Genomic DNA, 25,730 nt, shown 5'->3' with positions numbered 1-25,730 from the left:
CCTGGCCGACGTGGGCCTGCGGAATCTCCCACGTCTGGTGCCTGTCATACCGCGGCCACTCCCCCTGCTGGGGTGGTGGTGTCGACGCGTGAGGTTGCGGCGGTGGTGTTGACGGCGTGCGCGGCGGCCGTGGTGGAGTCGGCAGCGGCGCCGGCGTCGGCCGCGGCGGTGTCAGCAGCGGCGCCTGCGCCGGCGTCATCCGTGGTGGTGTCGGTGGTGGTGACTGCGTCGCCGTCATCCGTGGTGGTGTCGGTGGCGGTGACTGCGTTGCCGTCATCCGTGGTGGTGACTGCGCCGGCGGCTGCCGTGGCGGCGGCGTCAACGGCAACGGCGGCTGCGGCGGCGTTGGTCGACTCGGCGGCGGTGTCAACGGAAATGGCGGTTGCGGTGTCGGCGGTCGCTGGCTTGCCGGCGGCTGCGTGGGCTCCGGCTGTTCCGGGGTTGGTGCCCATAATGCTTCCTCCTCCTCTTGCAGCCGCGTTAAACGCTCCTGCCATGCGGCCTCGGCGGCGGCGGCCTTCCGCGCGTCTACCATCCGCTGGAACCGCCGCACGGTGGCGACTCGTGCCTCCATGAGCCGTCCCATATCCAACGGATCCTCGGTCGGCGGCGCGACTCCGTGGCTTATCCGTCCCTGGCCTTGCGTAGCCCGCCGGACACTCCGATAAGCCATCATCGCCCTGGCCTTTCGCGCAGTCTCGTCTTCGTCCGATGACACCACCGGCGTGACCGTCTCGCCTCCGTCATCGTCCTTCTCGCTCTCCGAGGTGAGGGTGATGACCTCGGCCACGCCCTCCGTCTCCGCCATTGGCTGGTCGTCCTCGAGCTCGATGTCCGGAATTTCCTCCGGATCCTCTACACTCCCCGGGGATGGAGATCGCGACACCAGGGGTGACGCCAGGAGCTGGAGGTAGGAATCGGAATCCCTACTCCATATCGCCCCGGGCTGTTCCCCGGCGCCGTTCTCTCGTACTCCCGGACGTTAAACACGTGTGCTGCCATCGTAATCTCAAACTGAAAAGACCAGCTCGAGCCGCGCTCTCCGCGACGAAACCTCTGTTTTGCCTCTGCTCCTTGTGCCGTTGTTCCGTAGGCCTGTAAAGGTAACGGATCTTTTCCCGTCCTCCTCCCACGGAATCCGCAGCTGTGTGCGTACGTTAACCGTTGGAATGACCAGCTCGAGCCGTGCTCTCCGCGACGAAACCTCGGTCTTGCTTGTGCCGTTATTCCGTGGGCCTGTACTGGTAACGGATCTTTTCCGTCCTCCTCCCACGGAATCCGCAGCTGTGTGCGTATGTTATCCGTTGCTCGAGCCGTGCTCTACGCGACGAAACCTCGGTTTCGCTTCTGCTCCTTATGCCGTTATTTCTTGGGCCTGTACCGGTAACGAATCTTTTCCGTCCGTATACTCGTCTCCCACGGAATCCGCAACTGTGTGTGTATGTGTGTGTGTGTGCTGACTTCGGCTTCATATCGATACCTTGTATCGTCTTCCCCCCTTCCTCCCCAACGTTTTGATTTGTTTTTTTTTTTTTTTTTTCCTTTTTTATTCTTCGAAGTCTTCTGGCCCGTCGGCGCCCGCGCTTCCCGGCTTCAGATCTCTGATGTGAGCAGTCTTCTCCTTTTTGGTCGTTTTGTGTTCTAGGACACATATAACTGGTGACGTGAATTTCTTTATCGTGAACGGCCCGTCAAATTTTGGGGCCAATTTTGCCGCGAAACCTTCGGCTGCTTTTGACAGGTGGTGCTCTCTGGCCCATACTGTGTCCCGCACCTTGGGTTTCCACGGCCGTCTTCTGAGGTTATAATGCCGTGCCTGATCCTGTGCCGCCTTCTCCATATTTCTCCGCACCAGTTCGAAAATTTCCTTCAATTTGTCCGGATTTTCTGCCGGTGTCTGGATGCACTTTCCGGTCCCCGTCGTTTTTTCATAAAACAACGCGTTGGGCAGCCTCGGCTCCCTTCCCTGAGTTATAAACGCCGGCGAGTATCCTGTGCTCTCCGCCACACTTGTGTTGACCGCCAGCTGCAGCTCCGGCCAGTGCTCGTCCCATGTCCTCTGATCGGCACCTGTGAATTGCGCGATCAATGTTTTGACGGTCCTGTTGGCCCTTTCCGTAGGGTTTTCTTGCGGAGTATACGGAGCCGTGAGCTGGTGTCGTACCCCCAGCTCCTCCAGAAACCTCCTGAAGGCCCTTGTGAACTGCACGCCGTTGTCTGTGATCATCACTTTGGGCACTCCGAATCTGGCCACTATCCGCTCTCGAACGGCCTTTCGCAGCGTCTCAGTGGTTGCCCTTCTCATGGGGACGATCTCGGTCCACTTTGAAAATCTGTCCACCAGGACCAGCAGCATTGAATTCCCATGTTTTGATCGTGGCAAAGGGCCCACGAAGTCCGCACACACGGTTGCCCATGGTTCTTCCGGCACGTCCTCCTCGCTCACTCTTCGGCTCGTCTCCTGCAGTGGTTGTCTTGAAAGCGCGTCGGAGACGATGTTCAGCTGGCCCTTCCTGTACGAGATTTCGAAATCGTACTGTTGCAGCTCCAACGCCCACCTCGCTATCCTGCCGGACGGACTCTCGATGTTATTCAGCCATTTCAGAGCCATATGGTCCGTGATGACCTTGAAGTGATAACCCTCTAGGTACGGTCTCAACTTCCTGACCGCCCATACTATTGCCAGACATTCCTTTTCCGTTGCCGAGTAGTTCCTCTCCGCTGCGTTCAGCGTTCTACTAGAGTAGGAGATTACTCGCTCGCCTTGCTCGGAATGCTGTGTAAGGATTGCACCCAGCCCGTAGTCGCTGGCATCCGTCTGCAACACAAACGTTTTCGTGAAGTCGGGGCACGCCAGAATCGGATCGGCGACCAGTCTGGCCTGGACGGCCTCGAATGCGGCTTGGTGGGTGTCTTCCCATTTCCATTTTGCCTGCTTCTTTAGGAGCGCATTCAAAGGCTGTACCAGCGTCGCAAAATCGGGCACGAAGCGTCTGTACCACGATGCGACTCCCAAGTATTGCCTCAGCTCCTTCACGTTTCCTGGCGGCTTCAGCTGCGCTATTGCCGCTACCTTCTCCGGATCCGTTCCAATACCTTGATTCGTCACGCGGTGACCCAAGTATTGTAACTCCTTCCTAAAGAATTTGCACTTGTCCGCATTCACTTTCAGGTTCGCCGCCCGTAGCCTCTTGAACACCTCCTTCAAGTTGCGCATATGTTCCTGCAGCGTCCGTCCGATGACTATGATGTCGTCCTGATATGCGAACGCGTGTGGCATCATTTCGGGCCCTATTACTTGGTCCAATGCCCGTTGAAACGTTGCCGACGCTGAGTGCAGTCCGAATGGCATTACTTTCCATTGGAACAGGCCCTTTCCCGGCACCGTAAACGCCGTATACTGCCGGCTCCTTTCTTCTAACGGAATTTGCCAGTATCCATCCTTTAGGTCTAGACTGCTTATATACTTCGCCTCTTTTAGCTGGTCCAGGATGTAATTTATCATCGGCATCGGGTACGCATCCTTTACGGACCTTGCGTTTATCTGCCGGAAATCCACACACAATCTCCATTGCCCTGTCTTCTTCCTCACCATCACTATCGGTGAACTGTACGGGCTTCTAGACGGCTCTATACATCCTTTCCCCAGCAGCTCGTCGACCTTGGCGTTGATCTCCACTTGCATCTTAGGGTTTTTTGGGTAGTGCCGCTGCTTGACCGGTTGATCGTCCTTCATCGTTATCCGGTGCTCCGCCACGGTTGACGTCCCCTGAACGTTTTCTAAACTAGTCAACTCCGACCTCAAGAATTCGTCCACGTCCTCCTCCGAGAAGTCGGCCCTCTCCACGACTGCCACCGAGAGCTTTTCCTTTCGTCTGCTTTGTCCTGTTACGCACACTGGTATTGTTACGGCCAGACCGGCGCACTCTACACGTGCTCCCATCCTTGTTAGGAAGTCCCAACCCAATACTAGTGCGTCGATTATATTGTGTAGGATCTGTAGTTGCATCCGAACGGTTCTCTCGCCGAGTCCTATGTCGACTTCGACCATCGATGTGACTTCTTCGTACCGTCCGTCTGCCATTCTAACTTCTCTTCTCGTAGGTAAGACTTCTCCTGCCACCTGCAACCTGTCCGACAGCTCCTCGCTAATAAAGCTGGCCGTGGCTCCAGTGTCCACCGTGGCCTCTATCTCTACTCCGTCTATGAGCACTGTGGCGGACAGTTCCCGTTCTTCCGCCTTCAGATTGCCCATTAATTTTGAAGAACTGCATCTTGCGATCCCTGGTTGCCCCTCTGAGGCTGGGGTCGCATGGCGTTTCCCGATCTGTGGCAGCATTCCGAAGTCCTTGGCCCGATTCTCCCGCAGGTCCAGCAAAAGTTGATTTTCCGGTTCCTGCACTCCTGAGACCAGTGGTCGACTCGAGTCCAAGGTCCAGAGTGGCACCGTTAGTTCACGGTGCGTCTGCTTTGCCCTTCGTCGCGGCTGTTGCTAGGCCGCTCCCCTGCGCGAGACTTGTGGGGAGTTTTGAGACTCCTCACAAGTGACATTAAGTATTTTTCGGTTTTTAGTTTTCAACTCGTCTATAGATATTCGTGATAATGCGTCGGCAACATGGTTATCTGTCACCTTGAGGTATTCAGCCGTGAATTCATATTTTTCTAAGCCCAATCGCATTCGAATGAGTTTGGAACTTGGATTTCTCATTGAAAATAGGTATGTCAAAGGGCTGTGGTCACTTTGAACTAAAAATGCCTATATATGATCTGAAGTGATTTATTGCCCAAATGTTCTTGAGGCGTATGCCACACATAGGCTGTTGACCGTTATGCTCTTGCGATAGTACCACTCCACATGCATGTTTAATAGCATCTGTGGTCCAAAATTTTTTGCTGAAATCTGAGTACTAAAGTGCACTTCATTTCACTTCATTTCCTGCTTTGGGATAGTTTTTGATTACATCGTATTTAGAATCATTTGGAAGTATACCTCTATCATTAAACTTGTGACCTAACTATGTAACCTATTTCATAAAGAAAGTATATTTTTCTGGATGTAGTTTTAGATTATGCTGTCTGCATAGTTTGAATACATCGGCTAAGTTTGTAGCATATGCTTTGCAGAACAACCGATTACTACTAAATCATCCATATATAAAAACGCTTGCGAAGGTTGTAAGCCTTCTTTGGCAGGAATTTGGTGATATTTTTAAACAAAATGGTAATTGCGTGTAGCGGTATGCATCTGTTGAAGTTGAGAATGATGTTATATTTCTTGACCTTTCTTTAAATTCGATTTGATGGAAGCCAAACATGAGGTCTAGGCGCGAGAAATATTTTGCTCGTTCTAATTGATCAAGAATATCTTTTATTCTTGGAAGAGGGAATTTATCTGCTAGTAATTTCTTGTTTATTTGGCGATAGTCAACTACTAGTCTCCATCGGTTTTACGTCGAATTAGGCAGTGTTTTCTTGGGTACCAATAGAAGTGGGCTATTATATTCTAATATAGATGGTTCTACAATACCGTCTTTTATTAGTTTGTCAACTTGCCTTTGAATTTCTGGCTTTTGACTTTCTGGCATTCTATAGTTTTATATGTACACAGGAGTATTACAGTTCAATCCCCATTTTTTGTTTATAAAAACTATTATCTGATATGGTTTCTGTTTCGAGACCAAAAATATCGCTTTAATACTTCTTAAGTTACAATTTGTTGTATTAATTATTCGAATCATTGCATTCTTAGTGTCTTAGTTATTTCCCTACAAGTCGTTGTCCCACATCTTGTAATTCAACATTGTTTCTGCATACTTTCCACTGCCATCAACGTCAACGAACGGCTAAAGTGCGATCGTCAGCACTTCTCCGCTGCGCCATAGTATGTATCGTAGTTTCAGTTTCAAATAAGCATTTACAATATACGGTCGCTTGCGACCTACAAAACTAAAATAAATAACTGTAATTTTTTACTGGCGCCCGAACAGGTACCAGCGAATAAACACAAAAATTCTAAGTCGCGGAGCAAAAACAAAAAAGAAAAAAAAATACGTTGGTTAAATTGTGCTGAGGATACTCCCATTTTCCGGAACAGGAATATATTCATCGGCAAAAGCATTGCCCATCGGTGGATCACATTTTCTGTAAGGCCAGGCCCGCAGAAAGCCTTCTTTGGAGTGCGTGGATTCCCCAGTAGCACAGGCAAAACTATTATACTATTTAAACTATCAGCATCGCCATCTCGCCGTGATCGTTTCCATCTACGAGGATCCCGTTCAGCCCCAGCAGGCCGCTTCCGTGGTAGAGAAACTTGGAGATTATCTGATTACTACGGGTACTAAGAGAATAGATCAACACAAACACCACCATCAACCAAAACAACTACAACAACAGCAGCAACAAATTTCATAAAAGCAAGCCGTTCAGTTGTGTTTAGGTGTCGACCAGTCAGGGTGTTCTACCTTCCATTTACCGTTCCAGTGTAAAATTCAGGGGACACTCTTAGCTGTAAAAAAAACCCACACATCCACGCACAATAAAGTATAGGGGGCCAAATGTTTCTTCAACCCGGCTCCTAGAGATCTTCTGATAAAACAATTCCCTATCTACTGTTCTTATTTTCCTTGTTATCTGTTCTTAAAGCGTGCTAAATTTGTATTGTGTACAAATTGTTAAAAAAAAGAAACCGAAAGAGAAATAAGCAAACACATACAAATTATGAAATTGCGTGTTCCCGCGTTGATCCAGAGACTTCTCTCACGGCCGGTAGCGGTGGTTAGACGTTTTGCGTCTGTAGGGTCTTCTTCTGAAGATTACGTTGGAGGGCTTGACTTCGCCCCCTTAGGTTTATTGACTAGCCTTGTGGCGTAGCAATTTAGATAATAAGTACAATTATTATTTGCGGCTTTAAGCCGGAGCACGTTCTGATTTATTCGGATACGAAACTGAGACTGGACAGTTGACAAAACATAGAGCTAAGTTTACCCTAACAGCAATGCATCGCGCCATCAAGACGAGTCGGCAAAGCCGACTCAGCATTCCTTGCAGCGTGAAGCAACACTCCGAATAAGAAGAGTCAGCTTTCCGTTGCCGGACGTTCTTTGCGCAGAGCGCTGAACTCAATTCTGGCGCGTCAGCATTCTATACATAGAGCTACTTAGTTGCTATGAATTATTATGTTAAGCGTTGTTAACTTACACACGCATTCCGCATTTTTCTGCCCACAACCTTTTTAAGTTCGAATTGGTTTAGGTTTATGTTCGTTTTGTGTAAGTGTTGTCCGAATTAAAAGCCAACATGGCAAACGCTTAGATAATCTAATCTAAGTTCAAATGAGAGACCGGTACCCTCAGAAAGACCCGACCCGCCTGAATAGCAGCACGTAGACATGAACAGACAGGCTTAATTGGCCAAACGGCGGCCCAGGTTTCTTGACGCGAGCGATCAGGTCGTCGAGCCTGAATACAGAAACAATTTAGTGGACTTTGAGAGGGTGCCTGATATCGTAAAATCTATCAGGGAATTCCATGGAAATCCAGCAGAATTCGGCTCTTGAAAAATTGCGTTGATAGAATCATGGAGACTTATACCCGATTTGCGGGTACTCCAAAATATTATGGTATATTCATACCATAAGAAAAAAAATTGCCGGAAGTGCTGACGTGGCACTCGAGTCCTACAGCATTCCGCTGGACAGGAAGGCCATGTCGAGATGTCTCACTCTACATTACGCAGATAAACGAGACATAACTACCTTGAAATACCAAATGCCAATTTTGGTACAAGGCCACCAGCAGTCGGTGGAATACTTCCACCAGGACACATACAAAAATCTGTTTCTCTTAGAAAAAGCTCTAGATACTTTCATTAGAGGCCTTCGAGGAGACTTACCTCGCCTTCTGGCAATAAAAGAGCCAGGTGATCTCCTCTCAGCTTTACATTATTGCCTAAATTATATGAACAGCCCATATTTTGAAGCCGGCAAACAACCGCAAAATCAGACATAAACAAACGACAAAGAAACTACAACATCCAAACAATGGACATGGGGCAGACAAGTGTTGAAATAGCTGGGTCCAGTTTAAGCATGGTAGGCTATCAACGGTCGACGCAAGAATATGAAACCCAGAACGACATAAACGGCACCCTGAATGAATATTGTGATGGACAAATAGACAATTTGGACGGCGGGCAACGAGACCACGTGTTGAATTCTTTGCAGTAGAAGACTCCGCCAAGAATGCTAGCACGGGTGCAGAGTGGACCAAGGTGAAGCCTATGCGCCTGCGTAAAAAACCTGATATACTGATCGTAACAAAGACAGGTGAGGCTTCGTACGCAGAGATGCTTCGGAAGCTAAGATCGGACCCGAGCCTTAGCGAACTGGGCATTCACGTATGCAAAATCCGGAGAACGCAGAAAGGTGAGCTGTTGCTTGAGGTAGAGAGAAAAGCATCGGAAAGCGTTCCCAAGTTCAATAGCGATCTGGAAGCGGCGCTCAATGACTTGGCCTCTGCGCACGGGAGCGCAAAGAATAGCTCTATCGTGCAGCGGACTGGACGATGCTACGACAGCAGAGGAGCTCCACAGATGCATGGTCGCCCAATTCCAGGGCCTGCAGATAAATCCTGAAGATATCAGGGGCCTTCGCAGAATGCGGGATGGGACGCAGATCGCCTCCGTGCTGCTGAACGCGAACGATGCGATAGCAGTCCTTAAACACGGCACCCTAATCGTTGGATGGTGAAGGTGTCGCATTACCCAAGACGTCCGACCCACGAGATGCTACAGGTGTCTGGGCTACGGTCATCGATCAGCCACCTGCAATGACACTGACAGGGCAGACTGCTGTCTTAGATGCGGTGAGCGTGGGCACAAGGCAAAGGGGTGCGTTGCAGCACCAAAATGCCTGATCTGCAGCAGCGAGGTGGACAGAAACCACCCGACAGGTAGCTTTGCGTGCCCGACCTACAGAGCGAGCGGTTTGGGCAGAGTGCCAACACAAATGCTTGGACTACCACCTAACCCAGTTCCTCACGGACCATGGCTGCTTCCAGGCCTATCTACTCCGGTTCCGTCACGTAGAGTAAGCCCAATGCTTGTTCTGCGTCGACGGTGAAGAAACAGCAGAACATGTGCTAATGCTCCAGGTTCACGGCGGAGAGGGAGCAACTAAAGTAGCTGTCAGGTACCCCGTTCAGCCCAAGTGGCTTGTTCGCGGCTATGCTAGCGAACAGCGGGGCATGGGAGCTGGGAAACAGCCTTATCATTAATATGATAAAGCGTGTCCGTTCAGACGAGATGGCCAACAGAGTGGGTGTCTAAGTCCAAACAGGCGTCCTGGGTGACGGCGGGCGAAGAATTCTATCTCAGCGTTCCCGGCTCGGCGTAAAAGGCGACTAAAGGGTGGAAGGAGGAGCCCTCATGGACTACACTGAAGGGAGGGAGTGCGACCTGGCCTCACATCCTGCTCACCGAAGTCATACCTTGACGGGCAGTCCCGGTGAGCGAGCAAGGACTGAAGAGCACGCGGAGGTTTTTGTTTTAGTACGTAGGCATAATTCCAATAGGGCTTATGAATCGTGCATGCCACCTACGGACGGTAGGTGGTATCTTTAGAGGATTTTAATTTTCCTACCGTAAGTCGAATAATAATACAAAAAAAAAAAAGCAGTAGAAGACTGCTCACTACCATACTTCGAATGTAGAGTGGGGAGTGGGAACTTTAAGAGTGTTAATTGACATGGGCTCTAACAAAAATTACATCCAGCCCAATTTGTGTCGAACGCGATAGCAAATAACAAGCCTTACGTAGCTGACACTCCAGGCGGCGATGTGAAAATATCGCATTACAAAAGAGCAAACGTTTTCGAATTTGAATTAAAATTCTTTCTATTACCATCGCTGAAGGCTTTTGAGAACATACTTGGCAAAGATACAATGAAGGGATTGGGAGCGCAAATTGACTTAAAAAACCTAACCATGACACTGGAAAATGGGAAAAGAATCGTCTTCAAAGAAAAACAGTTCGAGGCTGTCCCCAGTTTAGTCCCAGTGTAGAACACTTAGAGGCAGGACAGAGAAGGAAATTAAATAAAATAATTGATTCTCATCCAGGTCTCTTCGCAGACCCCAATTAAAAATTAACCTACACAACCAGTGTAAGGGCACCAATCCGAACCACATCGGATACACCGGTGTACTCAAAATTCTATCAGTACCCAATGTTTCTTTAAGACGAGGTACACAATCAAATAACAGAACTCTTACACGATGGCATTATTCGACCCTCAAGTTCACCATACAATTCACCCGTGTGGATTGCACCAAAAAAACTCGACTTCTCCGGCAAAAAAAAATACAGGGTTGTAATTCACTACCGAAAATTTAATATGGTAAATGTAACGGACAATTGGAAGACAACAAGATTTTCTCAGTGCTCGATCTGAAAAGTGAGTTTAATCAGATTCTGTTAAAGGAATCTGATATTGAAAATACCTCCTTCTCCATCAATAATGGAAAATACGAGTTTCCCATTCCCATTCGGTCTGAAAAATGCACCGTCAATTGCCACGAACATATCGGTAAGATATGTTTTAATTATATTGACGACATCATAATCTTTAGTAAAGATTCTGGTAGGTTCTGGTAGTGAACCTTGACACCAATTTCAGAACTTTTCAGCAAGCCAACATGAAATGTCAAAAAAATTTGTCTCCCTTAATAGTGAAGCAATAGAAGCCTTCAAGAAATTGAATACCAGTTTGGTTTCTCCAAACGTAATACTCCACTACCCAGACTATAAGAATTTCACCTAAGAACGGACGCATCCAATTTCGCAGTAGGCGCTGTTCTTTCACAAGAGAACAGACCCATCTCATTTTTATCGAGAACACTCTTGAGGGCGGAAGAATGAATGAATACCACACATGAGAAAGAAATTTTAGCCATTATCTGGGCTCTAATTTACTGGGCTTGCTGGGCTCAAAATTTACCTTCACGGTAAAGCAAAGGTGAAAATCTTTACTGACCATCAGCCCCTCTGACCCATTCTGCTAGTACTTGAAATGGGAATGCGAGGATAAAAAGATGGAAAACATACATTGAGGAATATGACTATGAGATTTTCTATAAACCAGTAGCCTTAACAATGCACGGCTCAACATTCCAATCCCGACATACCACAGGCATTTACTAGATTATATATTGTTCACACCAGATAGCCTCTTGTCAGATTTTAAGAAATATCTTAACCCACCCGTGATTAACGTAATTTCCACATCTGAGGATGTAATGGGGAAAATACAAATTCTCTACCCATCCATTTTCAGATTTTCAAGATTAGATTCTCTCAAACTAAAGTCAAAGACCTTGTTAACGAAGCCGAACAGGAGCAAGAAATACTTAGGACACACAACACTGCCTGCGGCAGCCAAATCAGTTCGTTACATCTGGCGGCCAACGTTATCATTGGCCGGGAAAGCATCGAGACATAAGAAAGTATGTGCGGAGCTGCGAGAGCTGTATGAAGTACAAGCCCAGCAAGCTACAGGCATCCGGAAAAATTTTGACACAGGTATCGGAAGAACCATGGGAAACCATGGAAAGCACCAAATACGAACAAGCTAGACTGGACAATATAGACCGACTTAAGAACTTAAGACTGGACAAGAAAGCCCATAAAGTCCTATATCAAAGGGCAAGAAATTTTCGTTAGGGTTAATACCAGATTAGGTTCTAAGCTATCAAGTAGATTTAGAAAGAAACTAGTTAAGGAAGACCGAAGTACTACAATATTAACAGAATCAGGGAAATCAGTACATAAAAGTAACATTAGATCATGATTGCTTTTGAAATGAATCGACTTTGACAGATGAGTTGGCCATAGGTTTGCAGAATTAGATTGGGCTAGTCAAAGAAGAGATTGCGTTGTGAATGCGTTTCTGCTGAGCGAGTTTAAATTGAATAAGATCAGTAGCCTACTTAAAAAGAATAATATGCCGACTTCTGCCTTTACGGTCGATTAAATGTTAAAACTTTCAGACGTTCTCGTTTTACACAACGGAATTACAACTTTGTTTGTCATTACAATCCCCATTGTGAAATCATTTAATTCCTTATTTCTTATATTTGCAAACAAGATCAGTAAAGAAAAATAATAATACCATTAATTTACCAACTAAAGAAAGTCGAAATGTACGGAATCGATGCCTTCTGCAAAAGTTCCAATGGTCTAAAAATATGAAAATGTAAATTCATTAGTAATTAAGGCAAAACCTTTGTCTACCAGAACTTTAAATGGAAAGCAATCAAGGTGTCAATGCAAAACACATATCAGCAATTGAGGAGATAGACGACGGGCTGATATTGCTCAACGACTTCAATGGCGGCACTTACGTTCCTGAACGAGACCCAACAAAACCTGCACCACCACTGATACAGTGACTGCATACGAGGTGGGACGCCTACGAATTCTTCCGCTAGAAGCACTCGAGCAGCAACTTCATCCGAATACCACATCCGAGTTGCGGGAACTTAGAAAGGACTCAACAATAAACAGAGTGTTCGGAGCAGCGATACTTGTGACGATTATTGTCCTCGTCTTTATAATAAATTGGTGCTGCAGGAGAGGAAAAATAGGTGATTCTTCAATTCGACGCACCTGGCATTCAAACCATTAATGCGGTGCCCAAACCACCAATAATCACCCCCAACGATCCGTCCCAACAACATCCCGTCCTTCTGATGACCGCTGGAGGACAAGCGTCAATTAAGAGGGGATTAGTTATTGCCTTAAAATCGATTCTCTCACATCTTGCGTTTCTACATTGCTTCTGGGTAGACACAAGTGCCCAAAATGCTGACCAGAGGTCTGCATAGTTTCCGCTGCCATCAACGCAAACGAACGGTTAAAGTGCGACATCAACACTTCTCCGCTGCGACACGCTGCGGACGCATCCACTTAATTGCTAGGGACTGACTTAGGGAACTATTTTGTATCGTAGTTTCAGTTTTAAATAAGCATTTACAATAAAGGGTCGCTTGCGACCTACAAAACTAAAAGAAATACCTGTAATTATTTACTTCTACAATTGCACTTGCTATTATTATTTCAGGTTTTAATTCCTGGTTTGGAATTTAGGCGTAAATGTCTTTTGAATAAATATCGATCTTTCTTCAGATCTTGCAGGCAGAATTAATTTATTTTCAACTGAAATTATTATAGGAATGTTAATATTCCTGAATTGATTGGGTCTGCGAACCAATCTTCCTGGTCTTGGAATTACAAAATACAATTGTAGTACTTTATAAAGTCCAAGCCATATACCATCACCTGGTATTGGAAATTTGCCGGGTACTATATGAAATTCGTATGTTATTGGTGCGTTTGCAGGATTATACCTAGGGACTGTATTGTCCCTTGCCCTATGTTTGTAATTTTCCGCAAATTTAGAGTATTTAATTGAATATTTCTGCACTTTAGTAGTGAAATATCTGCACCTGTATCTATTAATAAAGTTTCCTTTGAATTGGTACTCATATTTTTTAATTTAACAAAAATTCTCAAATTGAGATTAATATAAAATATATTTTCATTAGTGGTCTGTTCTCAAGGGTATTCGTTTTGTGTTTTGGTTTTTTCTATAGAAACCTGTTCCTCTATTGTTATTTTGGTTAGCGTCGCGTCATCTATATCCCCCTGGATAACCCCCCGGCCTCTTTAACTATTATTATTATTAGAACCTCAATATTGTCCTCTATTATTATAGTATTTGCCGGATATTACGGAAATGCAGTTTTATATGTTTCAATCACGCTGTCCATTGTGTTGAAATTTCCTGCTGCCGAGACTGTTTTTATTCGTTCGTTCTTACAATTCTTTTTCATTGCAGCAATCGCTTCCTAGGCCATGGTCTATATACACTGCTTCAAGTGATTTTATTTTATTGTTTTTGATCTTGGGTTTCCGAATCACCTATTTCTGCTCATTGATTTCGATTTACATGTTCCTACCTAACTTTTCGGGTCCACGCGCGTATTATGCAGTAAAAATACCGCTCAATATTATAACGTTTTAGTCTTTACTTTATAAATATAATTATTTTTGTTGTTTTCCCGGGTCCTGCATCAGCTATATTTTATTTGTATTTTATTTTCTGAGTGAGTTTTAAAAATGATGTAGACATAGTCACCACATTTGCCGCTGACCTACAAGATGTATTTACGCCAAACGAGGCTACTAGCCCATTCGCGTTAACGTGTTGAACACGGTTCCAATAGATTTGGTGAATTTAAATCACAACACTTGTATTCAAATTTTTATATATTTTTATTTAGGGAGAGATTGTAGCAGGCAAGGTGTCGATCCGATGGAGTATCTTTTGTAAGTGTTCTTAGGATCGACAGAAAAAAAGGTTTTAGGCGGTTCCTTCTACCTGTTACATACCCCTTTCACTCTACGAGTAACGGGTATAAACATAAGCCTTATATTCTTTTTTTTTGGGGTTTTTGTTTCTCTGTATATAAAAACGTTGCCGGATCGGCGTTTAACCAATTATTGTCCCTGCTATTTTTTGGCCAATGCCGCCGTGCACTCTAAACTGATAACGGTGCACGCTTCCCTAAGCCCAACAAACCAACAATCAGTGGAAAGCACGCATCACCAAACCGAGGAGAATCCTGAAGCGGGTGAAGCATTCCAGTTGCAAGGTATGGCTACCGGGCGATCACGCTAAATAAATTTGGTGGGACTCACAAACACTCGCCGCACGTAATTCATAGCGAGCAGACCAGCAACATCAGTTTGTTACATCTGTTGGACAGAGGAAACGAGGTCGTTGAACATCCCCATCCAGGCTCATCCGCACATACTAGAGGAAAGGCTAAGGTGGAACGTATATCTTTCACTAGGCGTCGTACTACAAGGATAGCGGGAATAGGGACTGTAACAGAACAAGTAGAGCTAACTTCTTTCGTAATACAGGGCTTCAAACAGATGTCATCTACACTGACTTTAGTAAAGCATTTGACTCTGTTAATCATTACCTTCTAGTAAGGAAACTTGATCTATTATGTTTCCCTATTGATCTTCTAAATTGGATTTAAAGCTATCTGGCAGGACGCAACAGGTCCTCTTTAAAATCTCTATCTTGTATTCTCCGAGTCACATCCGGTGTTCCACAAGGGTGCCACCTTGGTCCGCTTCTTTTTACCTTATTTTTTAACGACCTCCCCTTAGTAATAAAACATTCGCGTGTACTTATGTACGCAGACGATGTTAAATTATGCCTTCAGCACAAGGACATTTCGCGCCATTTGGACTTACAATCCGATCTAGACCGATTTCAAATATGGTGCCGTGATGATATTAGACTTAAATGGCTCCAAGTGTAATGTTATGACCTTTTGTCGTGTCAACCCAATACGCACGACTTACACTCTAAGTGGGTGCCCTTTGGACAGAATAACACGTGTTGATGATCTTGGTGTTTTTCTGGACCCTGAACTAAAATTTTTTAGAACGATGCTTGGAACTGTCTTTATTTGTAAGCTTATTCGTGGTGATGTTGAGGGTCCCGACTTGATTAGTTGGCTTAACTTCTCGGTTCCAAGTAGATTCACTAGAAACTATATACCACTTATCTTAAACCATTGTAGATCTAACTATGAGTTGCATGACCCTTACAGAGTATTATGTTCTGACTATAATATACTTTATCCTATTATCTGTAATCTTGACTCTCTGCCGCTCTTAAAGCAATCAATTTTAACTTTTCTTAGTACATAATTTGATTCTATAACACTAATATTTATTAGAGTTTGCTTACTATTTAGTTACATTATTTATTATTATATATTACATTATGTTCATTTCTTCGTCTCTGTTCTCTTCTTTATAACGCGTCTATCCTTTCGCGAATCGAGCCGTAAGATACACGGCAGCGCCCGTCGGTCGGTTGGGTGGGAGGTGTAGCCGTGGGAACCGTGCGAAAAAAAAAAAAAATAATAATTGTGTCTTCGATGTTGACAAAAAACTAAGACATATATTAAGGAGCTGCTGGCGGCTGAGAGAAGAGACAATTATTATAAGCATAAAATCGACTAGAAATTAAACGAGCGAATTATTTTGAAGAGTTTTTTGATTCATTATTACACTTATTGAATAAAAAGAATCACCGATTTTAAACGCGCGACTGATTTATGTTATGTATTTCAGATAAAAAGTTGTTCAATGATAATAACATATTAATGGGTCCGAATACGCTGATATAACTGCAATAATTTTGGGCGCTTTACGTCAAAATGACCAAAGTGAAAAAATCGTCAAAGGTTGCTCAAGTGCATGAGTAATAACTTAAGGAATATCCGCCAATAATGAAAGCAGTTCTGATGGAAGGTCAAAAGTTTTAAGCGCTTATCGACATGGGTAGCGATAACAAATTCATTAAAGAAGCAGCAGTGCCATTTGGAGCAATACTGCAGCCAAGGGTCAGACGTCTGCAAGGCTTTGGAGATTCTGTGGTCGAATCGAAGAAGTGCATCTTATCAGAGTTTGTCTGGGGAACACCGATGAAAATTTAGGTGGTACCAAACGCGGATATCCTGGTGGGTGGAGATATCATCTGCCATGATCAGCCAGATCACGATCCAGTGCTGGTTGCCAAAGAACCTGGATCGATGTTAACGGCGGTGGAGCAGGTCGGGCCTAATGTTAATACGGACTACCGGCTACCACGAACAGGCGAGCAATCTGTTAAAATGAAATGAAGAATGCATTGCCGAAGATTTGTCAAAAATGGCCGTAAGCCCAAAGGGGGATGAACGATAATTGGCGACTTACTGAAGTACGGGATAATTAAATGTATGAATCTAGTGTCATGCCCTTTCGGCTGGTGAACGAACTAAAGGAAGCCTTAGCATCGATGCCGGTGTTGACCCTGTACGACCCAACATAATATCATGAAGTACACACGAGTAAACTGGAAATAGCAGGAAGGCGGCAATTCGGCGACGCAGAGAACAGTTACTCAAGCTATGGCTTAGAAATGTTAGCAATTAAAAAGACACTGGATAGATTCCGTGTATATTTACTGGGATCTCCTTTTCTGGTGGCGACAGATTGGAAAGCAGTGGTGACTCTGAAAAAATGGACAGAGCTACAGCCCCCAATAGCAAGATGGTGGCTCAAGAAATCGATTTTACTTGTAAAAATCGACCAAGAGAGGATATGCCACACGTGGATGGCTTGAGCAGGCAACCAACGCTGCCACACGGAGAAATATCTCACACAGTGGCAGATAATGTATTAGCGATTGTACCAACTGATGAAGGTTGGGTGTATGCGATGCTAAGGCAAGACCCAAGACTATCAAATTGTCTTTCAAAATGTCTTTAACTTAGTTAATTTCCCTCGTTAATTCTACCTATTCCATACTTTTTGGGAATTTATACTGATTAAAAGTTATCTTGTATAAATGTATTGTGTGTATATAAAATTTTTTTTTATTTATATATTTATTTTTTTGACATTTTCAACATTTGTTTAATATTTCTTTTGGGTTGTTTTATTTTACATATATATGTGTAGATATTGTCTAGATCGTTTGCTCTACTTATATATTAATTTTTTAGACACTTATTGTGTGTCGTGTATATTTTTGTGAATGCATTTATTAGCATTAAAATAATTATTATACCTAATAAGATATCGACTAATTTTAATTCCATATTTCGGTATGAATATTCTGAAATGTGCCTTCCGGTCGGTACCAGTTTATACTCGCAGTATAGCGGCGAGCAAAGCGGTACAATCGTCTGGGCACTTCTTTTCTAGCGCCGGAATCTTCTTCTCCTCCGGTGATTGAATTGAAGGTTTAATATTTGTATTTTAAATTTTAGTGTGGGTTGTAGTGTGCACGGTTTTTCTGTGGTTTTCTTTTCGACCATGTCGAGCTCAGCGTGAAGCTTTACCGATGTATTCCAAGGTATTTTTTCATTGTTTAGTAAATTTAGCAAAGCTGCCTTTCTATATTTATGGCGCCACACCGCTTCTTTTTCCATACATACCACTCAACTTACTGGGACTTATTGCAGGAGATGGCGGTTCTGCTGCATTTGTTGTTCGTGGTCGTCTCCATTGGAAGTTGAATTGGAATCCACAATCCAACTACTTCACTGCCTCTGATCGAGTTGTAGTCAATCTCTTTTTAAGATCCTGTGCGCTTCCATCCTACGTCCTTTCAGGACCCATTTCACGGTCGCCATGTACTATAGTCGTCATATGCTTAAGATATGCTTAAGTTTTGAATTCTATATTTAACGAGAGATCGACTGTACTCGTCGCTGTTCTGGATATTAATTGAATGAATTTTGTCACATTACTTGCTTAAAAAAAAGCCTTAAATCGAAGGGCTGTACCGCTGCTGTACCGCTGTTTGCATATGCTTAGTCCATTTATGTATTCATGTTTGTGCCTGTAGCTGGGCAGCGTAGGAATGCTAACCATTCATTCAGAAATCGAAAATCATATAAAACTTGAATTAAAGTCCAGCGTTTATATGCGCATTGCAACAATGTGTTACAATGTTTTGGCTGCTATTCTTTGTAACCGTACTGGAATAAATATAAGAAACCGCATACACTACAGGGTTCATCTTCATTACTTTTACCCCTTGAACCAATTGAATCAATGTGATAGAGAAGGTCTCTAATATAACGAGTGGTTTTATCAAATAACTTATAACTTATTCTCTTTTCTCCCTCATGGCTCTTTTATTTTGGTTCGCAAATGATATTTCTTAAGAGATGGTTTAATTGTTAATGTTGAATACAGTTAAAATAGTGCAGTGGTATAATCTCGCCATGGAAGCATCCGAAATTTCCATTACATGCCGTAGGGTCCCCAGAAAGGTGGCGAAAGACTTCCGCGGCTTTTATTCGTAGTGACTTCAGCTTCATTGTCAACGTCAACAAGAATATTACCTCTGCTTTCGAGCTTACCAAGGAAGGTTAACCTAAATCTATATGCACTTTTTATTAATATTCACCCATTCTTTGCTAATATTTATTAGTCATTTTTTGTGATGATATACATTTTCAATTCACATAAGTTAAGACTAATAAAATTAGTTTTATAATTTGTATAATTATAGAGAAGTAACAAAACTGTGTTAAATATTTTATTATTGAAAAATTAATCAATGTATTAAACTTTCTAGGGTGGCTGGTGGTGGAAGTCCTGTGGACGGGGTCTAAATGGTCTTTATCTTCATGATCCCCAAGATATAACTGCGCGGCAAGGAATAGTATGGTTTCGCTGGAGAGGCTGGGACTACACATTAAAAAAGTCTAAAATGATGATTCGGCCTAGGATACCACCACAACAGACAATATCTGGAACGTCTTTATAGAGATCTTACGAATCAAAACAACTTTTGTTTTTCTAACTTCTAGTTTTTAATTATGAATTAGATTAGTTTTTAAATAAAATAATTAAATTTTTCTTCATTTTAATGATTATTGTGAACAATGATACGATCACAAATGTGAAAAATAAATAGCTTCGAACGAATTATCAGGCTTTGTCGATTTAAAAAAAAAAAACTTTGAAAGACTTTTCGGTGAAAATAATCAAGGAGTACTTTAACAGCTATATGGTTTCCTGAACGCAGTACATAGTTTTCTGCAACGTGAACAGTTTAAGGACCCGCAATAAGACTGATTCTTTTTACAATAAGAAAATTAATGAAATACTTGTAAACTGCATAAAATTTATTTTATTCATTGTTTTAATCACAGAGAAGCAACGATGTGTAATAAATTGCTAAAGTGGTCAAATACAGGTGAACAATATAATTTAATTGGTATAGACCTGGGATATCGCGTAAAACAGCTTCAATTATTTTGTGTCTGCTTAAGTTTATTAATGTAAACTTTTATCTTAATAAAGATCTGACAGGTGAATTAGAGCTATGTCGTCTATCTCCTTCAGTTAGAGTTTTACATTGTTTTTATTGCCATATTATTGCCAATGTAAAGTTAAGGTGGACAAAGTTTCTACTTTCATTTGTAGGTATCGATTCTAAGATATTCATTTCATTACACATATTGCCGAGACTTAGCATTCGCTGGGTCATTAAACAGATGTTAAACCATTGCTGAGATTCAGCTGAGTTTTCCTAAGTTCCATGGATCCGTTTTCGTGGCTTCAATTTGTTATATTGCCAAGAGGAATAGTATTGCAAACTCACTGTATGACGATGTAGTATAGTTGTGAAGTGTTGGTAAGTTTTGATTGGTAATTGTACTGAAAATGTTATTCACGCATGTGGCTAAGTTTAGTCAAGTATTGTTGCCAATCTGAGAGTACTAGACACTTAACTGTCTTCTTTATGGTGGAATTCCTTTTGTAACCGATGTTCATCAAGGGAGCTGAAAGGACGCTTTGCCGTCAGATATGTAATACAATAAAAGCAGCTAAGACGGGATAATGGTCGCTTACAAATTTCTGATGAACTTTTTGTGTCTATAACACATACGTGGTCGTGTTTGCCAGGATTCGTCTTCACTCTTTTTAGCATCGGCCAATTCAATTCTGGCAAGATGTCGTCCTTTGATTGTACTATTAGTCCTTTAGCTTTCCATTTGTTTGGCATCTGCTCCTGAAGGTACGGACCGCTGCATCCAGAAGTAGTGCTTTAGTCTAGATACCATTTTCAATATTTTCGATTACGTTTTCCAGGATGATGAGAGGTTTATATTGTGTAATTGGTGAGCTAATAAATGTCACGGACGAATAGCAGTGTCTGATTTTTCTTTGACTTAGTCTCAATCGAAAATGTGGATGATGACTCTGCCCAACTGTTCATCTTCGCAGCTTGAAGTGTTTAATTTTGCCCCTAGACCCAGTTGAAGCTCATTATCTAATATAACGAAGGACTGCATATCAAATCCTCCATTGGCTGGTTCAAACAGTGATTTTGTAATTGCGTGTAATGTGTTTTCTTTTCTCTCTTATTTATCTTTTGGCCCGCGAATGCTTTTTGTTGCATACGCGGCTTTTATTTGTTGTGAAAACTGCTTGCAACATGCCTTTTTAGCTTACCAAAGAAGGCTAACCACAATGTAAATGCTCTTTAAGATGTTTTTACTAATATTAACCCAGTCTCTGTTAATACTTCATAGTTCTTTCTTTTGATAATACATATATCGAATTCGCATAAGTTAAGTACTGTGTTTAGCTATTGAGCTTTTTCAATAGCTGTTGCGAATAATAAAAAGCCGAAGAAAGTTTGTTTATTTTACGACACTGTTTATTTTGCGAATTGTTTACGGCAGCTAGGGCCGACAAACAGCTATATCGAATGCACAAGTTTAGTCTTTTCCGAAACACGAAGAAGTGGCAATTGGCGGGACAGACAGCCGAAAGTCAGCGCCCAAGCTACGTACGTAGATAACAAAAAGAACAAGGAAATGAGCGCCGTACAGATAAATGCGTGCGAGAACAGCGGTTTGCACTATGGGCATCGCAACTGCTACCACTGACTAATTGGGCTTACAATATTAAAGAATATGAGATTAGTCTACTGCACAGTTTTGGCGGCTGCATGACCCAACATCCTCCCCCCGTTGGAAGCTTGGCTTCCAACAGAGTCCTCAAGGGGAAGCAGACACAGACGCGGTCCTCAATTCTGCAACTCGAACGACGCCGTCTCTGCCAGGAATCAACTGCATGACTCTCGCCAAAGGCCATCTCATTGAGGGTAGATTCTCGTCCTTAACTAGAACGACGTTGTCCACGGCTACGCCAGGCTTTAAGGTGCGCCACTTGGAGCGCTGCTGGAGCAACGTCAAGTACTCTTCCTTCCATCGCGACCAAAATATTTGCTATTATATATTATATTATAGTTTAGGCCCGTTATATCTGGCTCGTCAAACGACGAAGGCGGACCACCATTGAAAAAATGCGCCGGAGTGAGGACGTCCAGATCGGCAGAGTTCTCTGAAATGGGAACTAAAGGTCTGGAGTTAATAACTGCCGAGATGTGGTACACCAGCGTCCTCAGCTCGTCGAAGGTCAGAACCGCCGTACACACAGCGCGGTAGAAATGATGTTTGGCCGTTTTCACCGCTGCTTCCCAAAGTCCACCGAAATGGGGCGACCGTGGAGGGATGAGTCGCCAGTCAATCGTCTCCGAAAGGCAAAAATTCTGAACGGAGCCTTGATGCTCGCTGCTGAGAAATAACCTTCGAAGTTCCAGAAGTTCATTTTTGGCGCCGACAAAGTTGGTGGCGTTGTCTGACCAAATTTGCTTCGGCTTCCGCCGGGTGCATATGACCTCTTGAGTCCGCACAGAAACGCAACTGTCGAGAGATCCTTGATCATCTCCAGGTGCACTGCCTTGGTTGCAAAGCATATAAATACGCAGACGTAGCATTTAACCGCGGGCTTGTTGCGAGTATCCGACTTGTGAAAGAAGAAGTCTATACCAGCAATCTCAACAGCGTGAGATCCTTCCAAACGCTCTTTGGGAAGGTCCGCCATTATGTGCTCTTTCAGCCGCGGCTTAATCCGAAAACATCTGATGCGCCTGTTCACGGCCTTGGTAACCGTCTTCCTCCCCCCAATAGGCCAATATTGGGATCGAATTGCACCCAGAAGAGCTCGAGGTCCGGCATGAAGATTGCTTTCATGGTAATGAGAAATAATTGCTAGAGTCACCGGATGGGACCTTGGAAGGATTTTCGGGTGGCGGCCATCGAAGTCCAATGACGATTTGCGGAGGCGACCGCCTACTCTAAGAAGTCCAAATTGATCCAGGAACGGCGAGAGCGGAGGATATGAGACTAGACAAGGAAACTCTTTCCAGCGTTTTTAGGGACTGCAGGTCCTCCCATAACTGCGCGAGCTGCACCAACCGCAGCATCATATGAGTACCCTCTTGAATGTGTGCGACGGTGAGCCCAGAATGACGAGTTCCATTACAAAATTTGTAAATGTATGCAAACACTCGTTGCAGTGAGGGGTAAGAATTTCCAAATTTGGAGCTAGCAATTACATCCACGCACTGCGACTTTACGATGAACACACTTCGACGAAGCTCAAGCACCGGTTTGTCAGGACAAACTCAGTCGCGAAATTGGAATCCCCGATTCCAGTGACGGAGCCGGACGACCTCAACCTCTTAAGTTGCAGTTGATTTGCAAACCAAGAGGTGAACAAGTGCAGTTGAGAGCCAGAATCTAACAAGGCCGATTCTGCACTAGAACGGTTGCAGTGGCTAGCAGCACAAGGCCACTACCGAGATCCTGGGCAATTAGAGTAGAAGAATTCGAAAGCGGGGCAGAAGGCTCAGTGTGGGAGCTTGAAGACACCGGAACACGTGGCTGCGAGGAAGGCCGACCATCTAGATGGAGCAGCGTATGATGCCTGATTCCACAGGTGCGGCAGCGGATCGAGCTGCATTGACGTAGCTGATGACCTGCCTTTAGGCAATTTAGGCATAGTGCTAGTCTCTTTGCCTCGCGCAGACGATCTACTGCTGCTAAGTCTCTAAATTGCTGGCAATAATATATGGCATGCTCTGCACTATGGCAAAGCATGCAACCAAGAGAATTTTGGGTGGTAGCAAGTAGCGTCGAACGATTTCTGCCCACCTGAACGCCTGGCGCATAGGTTGACATGGCGTAATCCACGGCCTCCAAAATCCTACATCGCCGTCGTCTACCGTTCCAGGAATGCAGCCATCTATTCCCACGACGGAATAAGGTTGGCAAAGACCGGATCCTCCAAGCGCTCCTCCCACTTAGCTTGGCTCGCCGCATCCAGCTTTTGCAGCAGCACTTGCACTATGATGCAGCCTGCAATTTGCTCAGTGGTGCCCAAACCCTTCAACGCACGAATGTGAGCGTTAAACTTGTCCGACAATTCCCGAAGCGATGCCACTGAACCATTCCGTACTACCTTTAAACCCAGAATCTCGGTGATGTGCGCCTGAAAAACGAGACGCCGATTATCAAACCTTTTTTGAAGCAACTCTAAAGCCGCTTCGTAATTGCTGTTTGAAATCTCCAATGATCGGATAGTTTCCAGCGCTGAATCCCTCAAACATGACCGCAGATGTTGAAATTTATCAATGTTGGAGAGGTCCGGATGGCTGTCGATTATGCTCGTGAACACGGAGTAAAAATCCGCCCAGTTTGCGTAGCCTCCGCCAAACGTTGGCAGCTGCACAGGCGGCAACGGCAACGGCCGCGGCTTCGTTTGAGGACCACTACACTGGTGGGGCACAACACCTTCCGCAAGCGTTGAGTGCGCCGCGAAATGCACATTGTGTTTGGCTATTTCCGCGCGCACACTTGCCTTGAATTCAACGATGAATTCATCGAAAGACTCGCTCATTTCACTGCCAATTTCGTCGAAGTCCAATTCCTCCAGTTCTGTATGCAGGACATTGAAGGCACTTTGCAGCTCATCAATCTGCTCCAGCCTCACCGTAAGAGTGGGTTCGTCGTATCCGCTTAGCGTCTCATTAGACAGCGACGTTTGTAGCCTCTGCAACCTGCTGAACAGCGCATTGGCTTTGCGCTTTAAAAAGGTCACCCTGTTTTTTTCACCTTCAGCGGGCATAGCAACAAATCGCCTTTGATTCGGTTCAGCGGGAAGATGAGCACAAAATAGATGCCGAAAATGCAAGCGGGGTCAATGCACGTAACGATATATGTAGCAATGTATGTCCCTATGCAATGCTAGCTCGCTTAAACACAGCCACTATCACCGAAATCTCCACTCACTTGTCCAACCGATTGCGATTTAAGGTATTTATATTTATTTATAAACGGGATAAGTGCATTAATTAATGCATGCAAATTATCACTATCACGTCGGGGTCACCAATGTTTAGCTATTGAGCTTTTTCAATAGCTGTTCCGAATAATAAAAAGCCGAAGAAAGTTTGATTATTTTACGACACTGTTTATTTTGCGAATTGTTTACGGCAGCTAGGGCCGACAAAGAGCTATATCGAATGCACAAGTTTAGTCTTTTCCGAAACACGAAGAAGTGGCAATTGGCGAGACAGACAGCCGAAAGTCAGCGCCCAAGCTACGTACCTAGATAACAAAAAGAACAAGGAAATGAGCGCCGTACAGGTAAATGCGTGCGAGAACAGCGGTTTGCACTATGGGCATCGCAACTGCTACCACTGACTAATTCGGCTTACAATATTAAAGAGTATGAGATTAGTCTACTGCACAGTTTTGGCGGCTGCATGACCCAACATACTGTATGTAGTAGTAGTAGTAGTAATTGTATATAAGTATAGTAGTATAAGCCCCATTGCAATATTAGAATGTAAGATCTTATGAGGGTGGCGAATGTAACTTATGAATAAATGAACAGTCAGTCGTCGCTCTGTGTGTGCAAAACAAACTTAAAAGTAGTGGCACAAAAATCGAATTGATTAAAAGAGTTGAAAATATTAAATTTGAGTGGAAGGCGTATGAAAAAAATAAAACAGCAATGAAAAAAATGAATGCCACAGACAGGATGAAAACAACGACAACGGCCAAGAACAAAGTAGCGAAAACGAGACAGCAAGAGGCAGCGACAACGACGGCGACACGATGACGGCGACGTTTGCACATACATACAAAGGAATGCAAGAAACAGAAGGTTTTCGAAAAGTAACGGGATCTTGTGAAATGAATGTCAACAACAAAAATGAGATCGA

The 25,730-nt window shown here is 44.1% G+C and overlaps 1 protein-coding gene across 1 annotated transcript in view; it reads left to right on the top strand.

Moving 5' to 3' along the window:
• The window catches only part of LOC117136207, an 83,550-nt gene extending 63,979 nt beyond the window's left edge, over window positions 1–19,571 (top strand). Inside the window, exon 7 of the mRNA XM_033296962.1 lies at window positions 19,218–19,571. Within this exon, the coding sequence (XP_033152853.1) occupies window positions 19,218–19,409 (192 nt within the window). The 3' untranslated portion in view covers window positions 19,410–19,571. The remainder of the gene's footprint in view (window positions 1–19,217) is intronic.
• Window positions 19,572–25,730: the final 6,159 nt, after the last annotated feature.

The sequence above is a fragment of the Drosophila mauritiana genome, chromosome 2R, assembly GCF_004382145.1.
Source record: "Drosophila mauritiana strain mau12 chromosome 2R, ASM438214v1, whole genome shotgun sequence".
Classification (NCBI taxonomy): Eukaryota; Metazoa; Arthropoda; class Insecta; order Diptera; family Drosophilidae; genus Drosophila; species Drosophila mauritiana.
The sequence above is the reverse complement of the archived record's forward strand: the minus strand, read 5'-3'. Positions and strand labels throughout refer to the sequence as shown.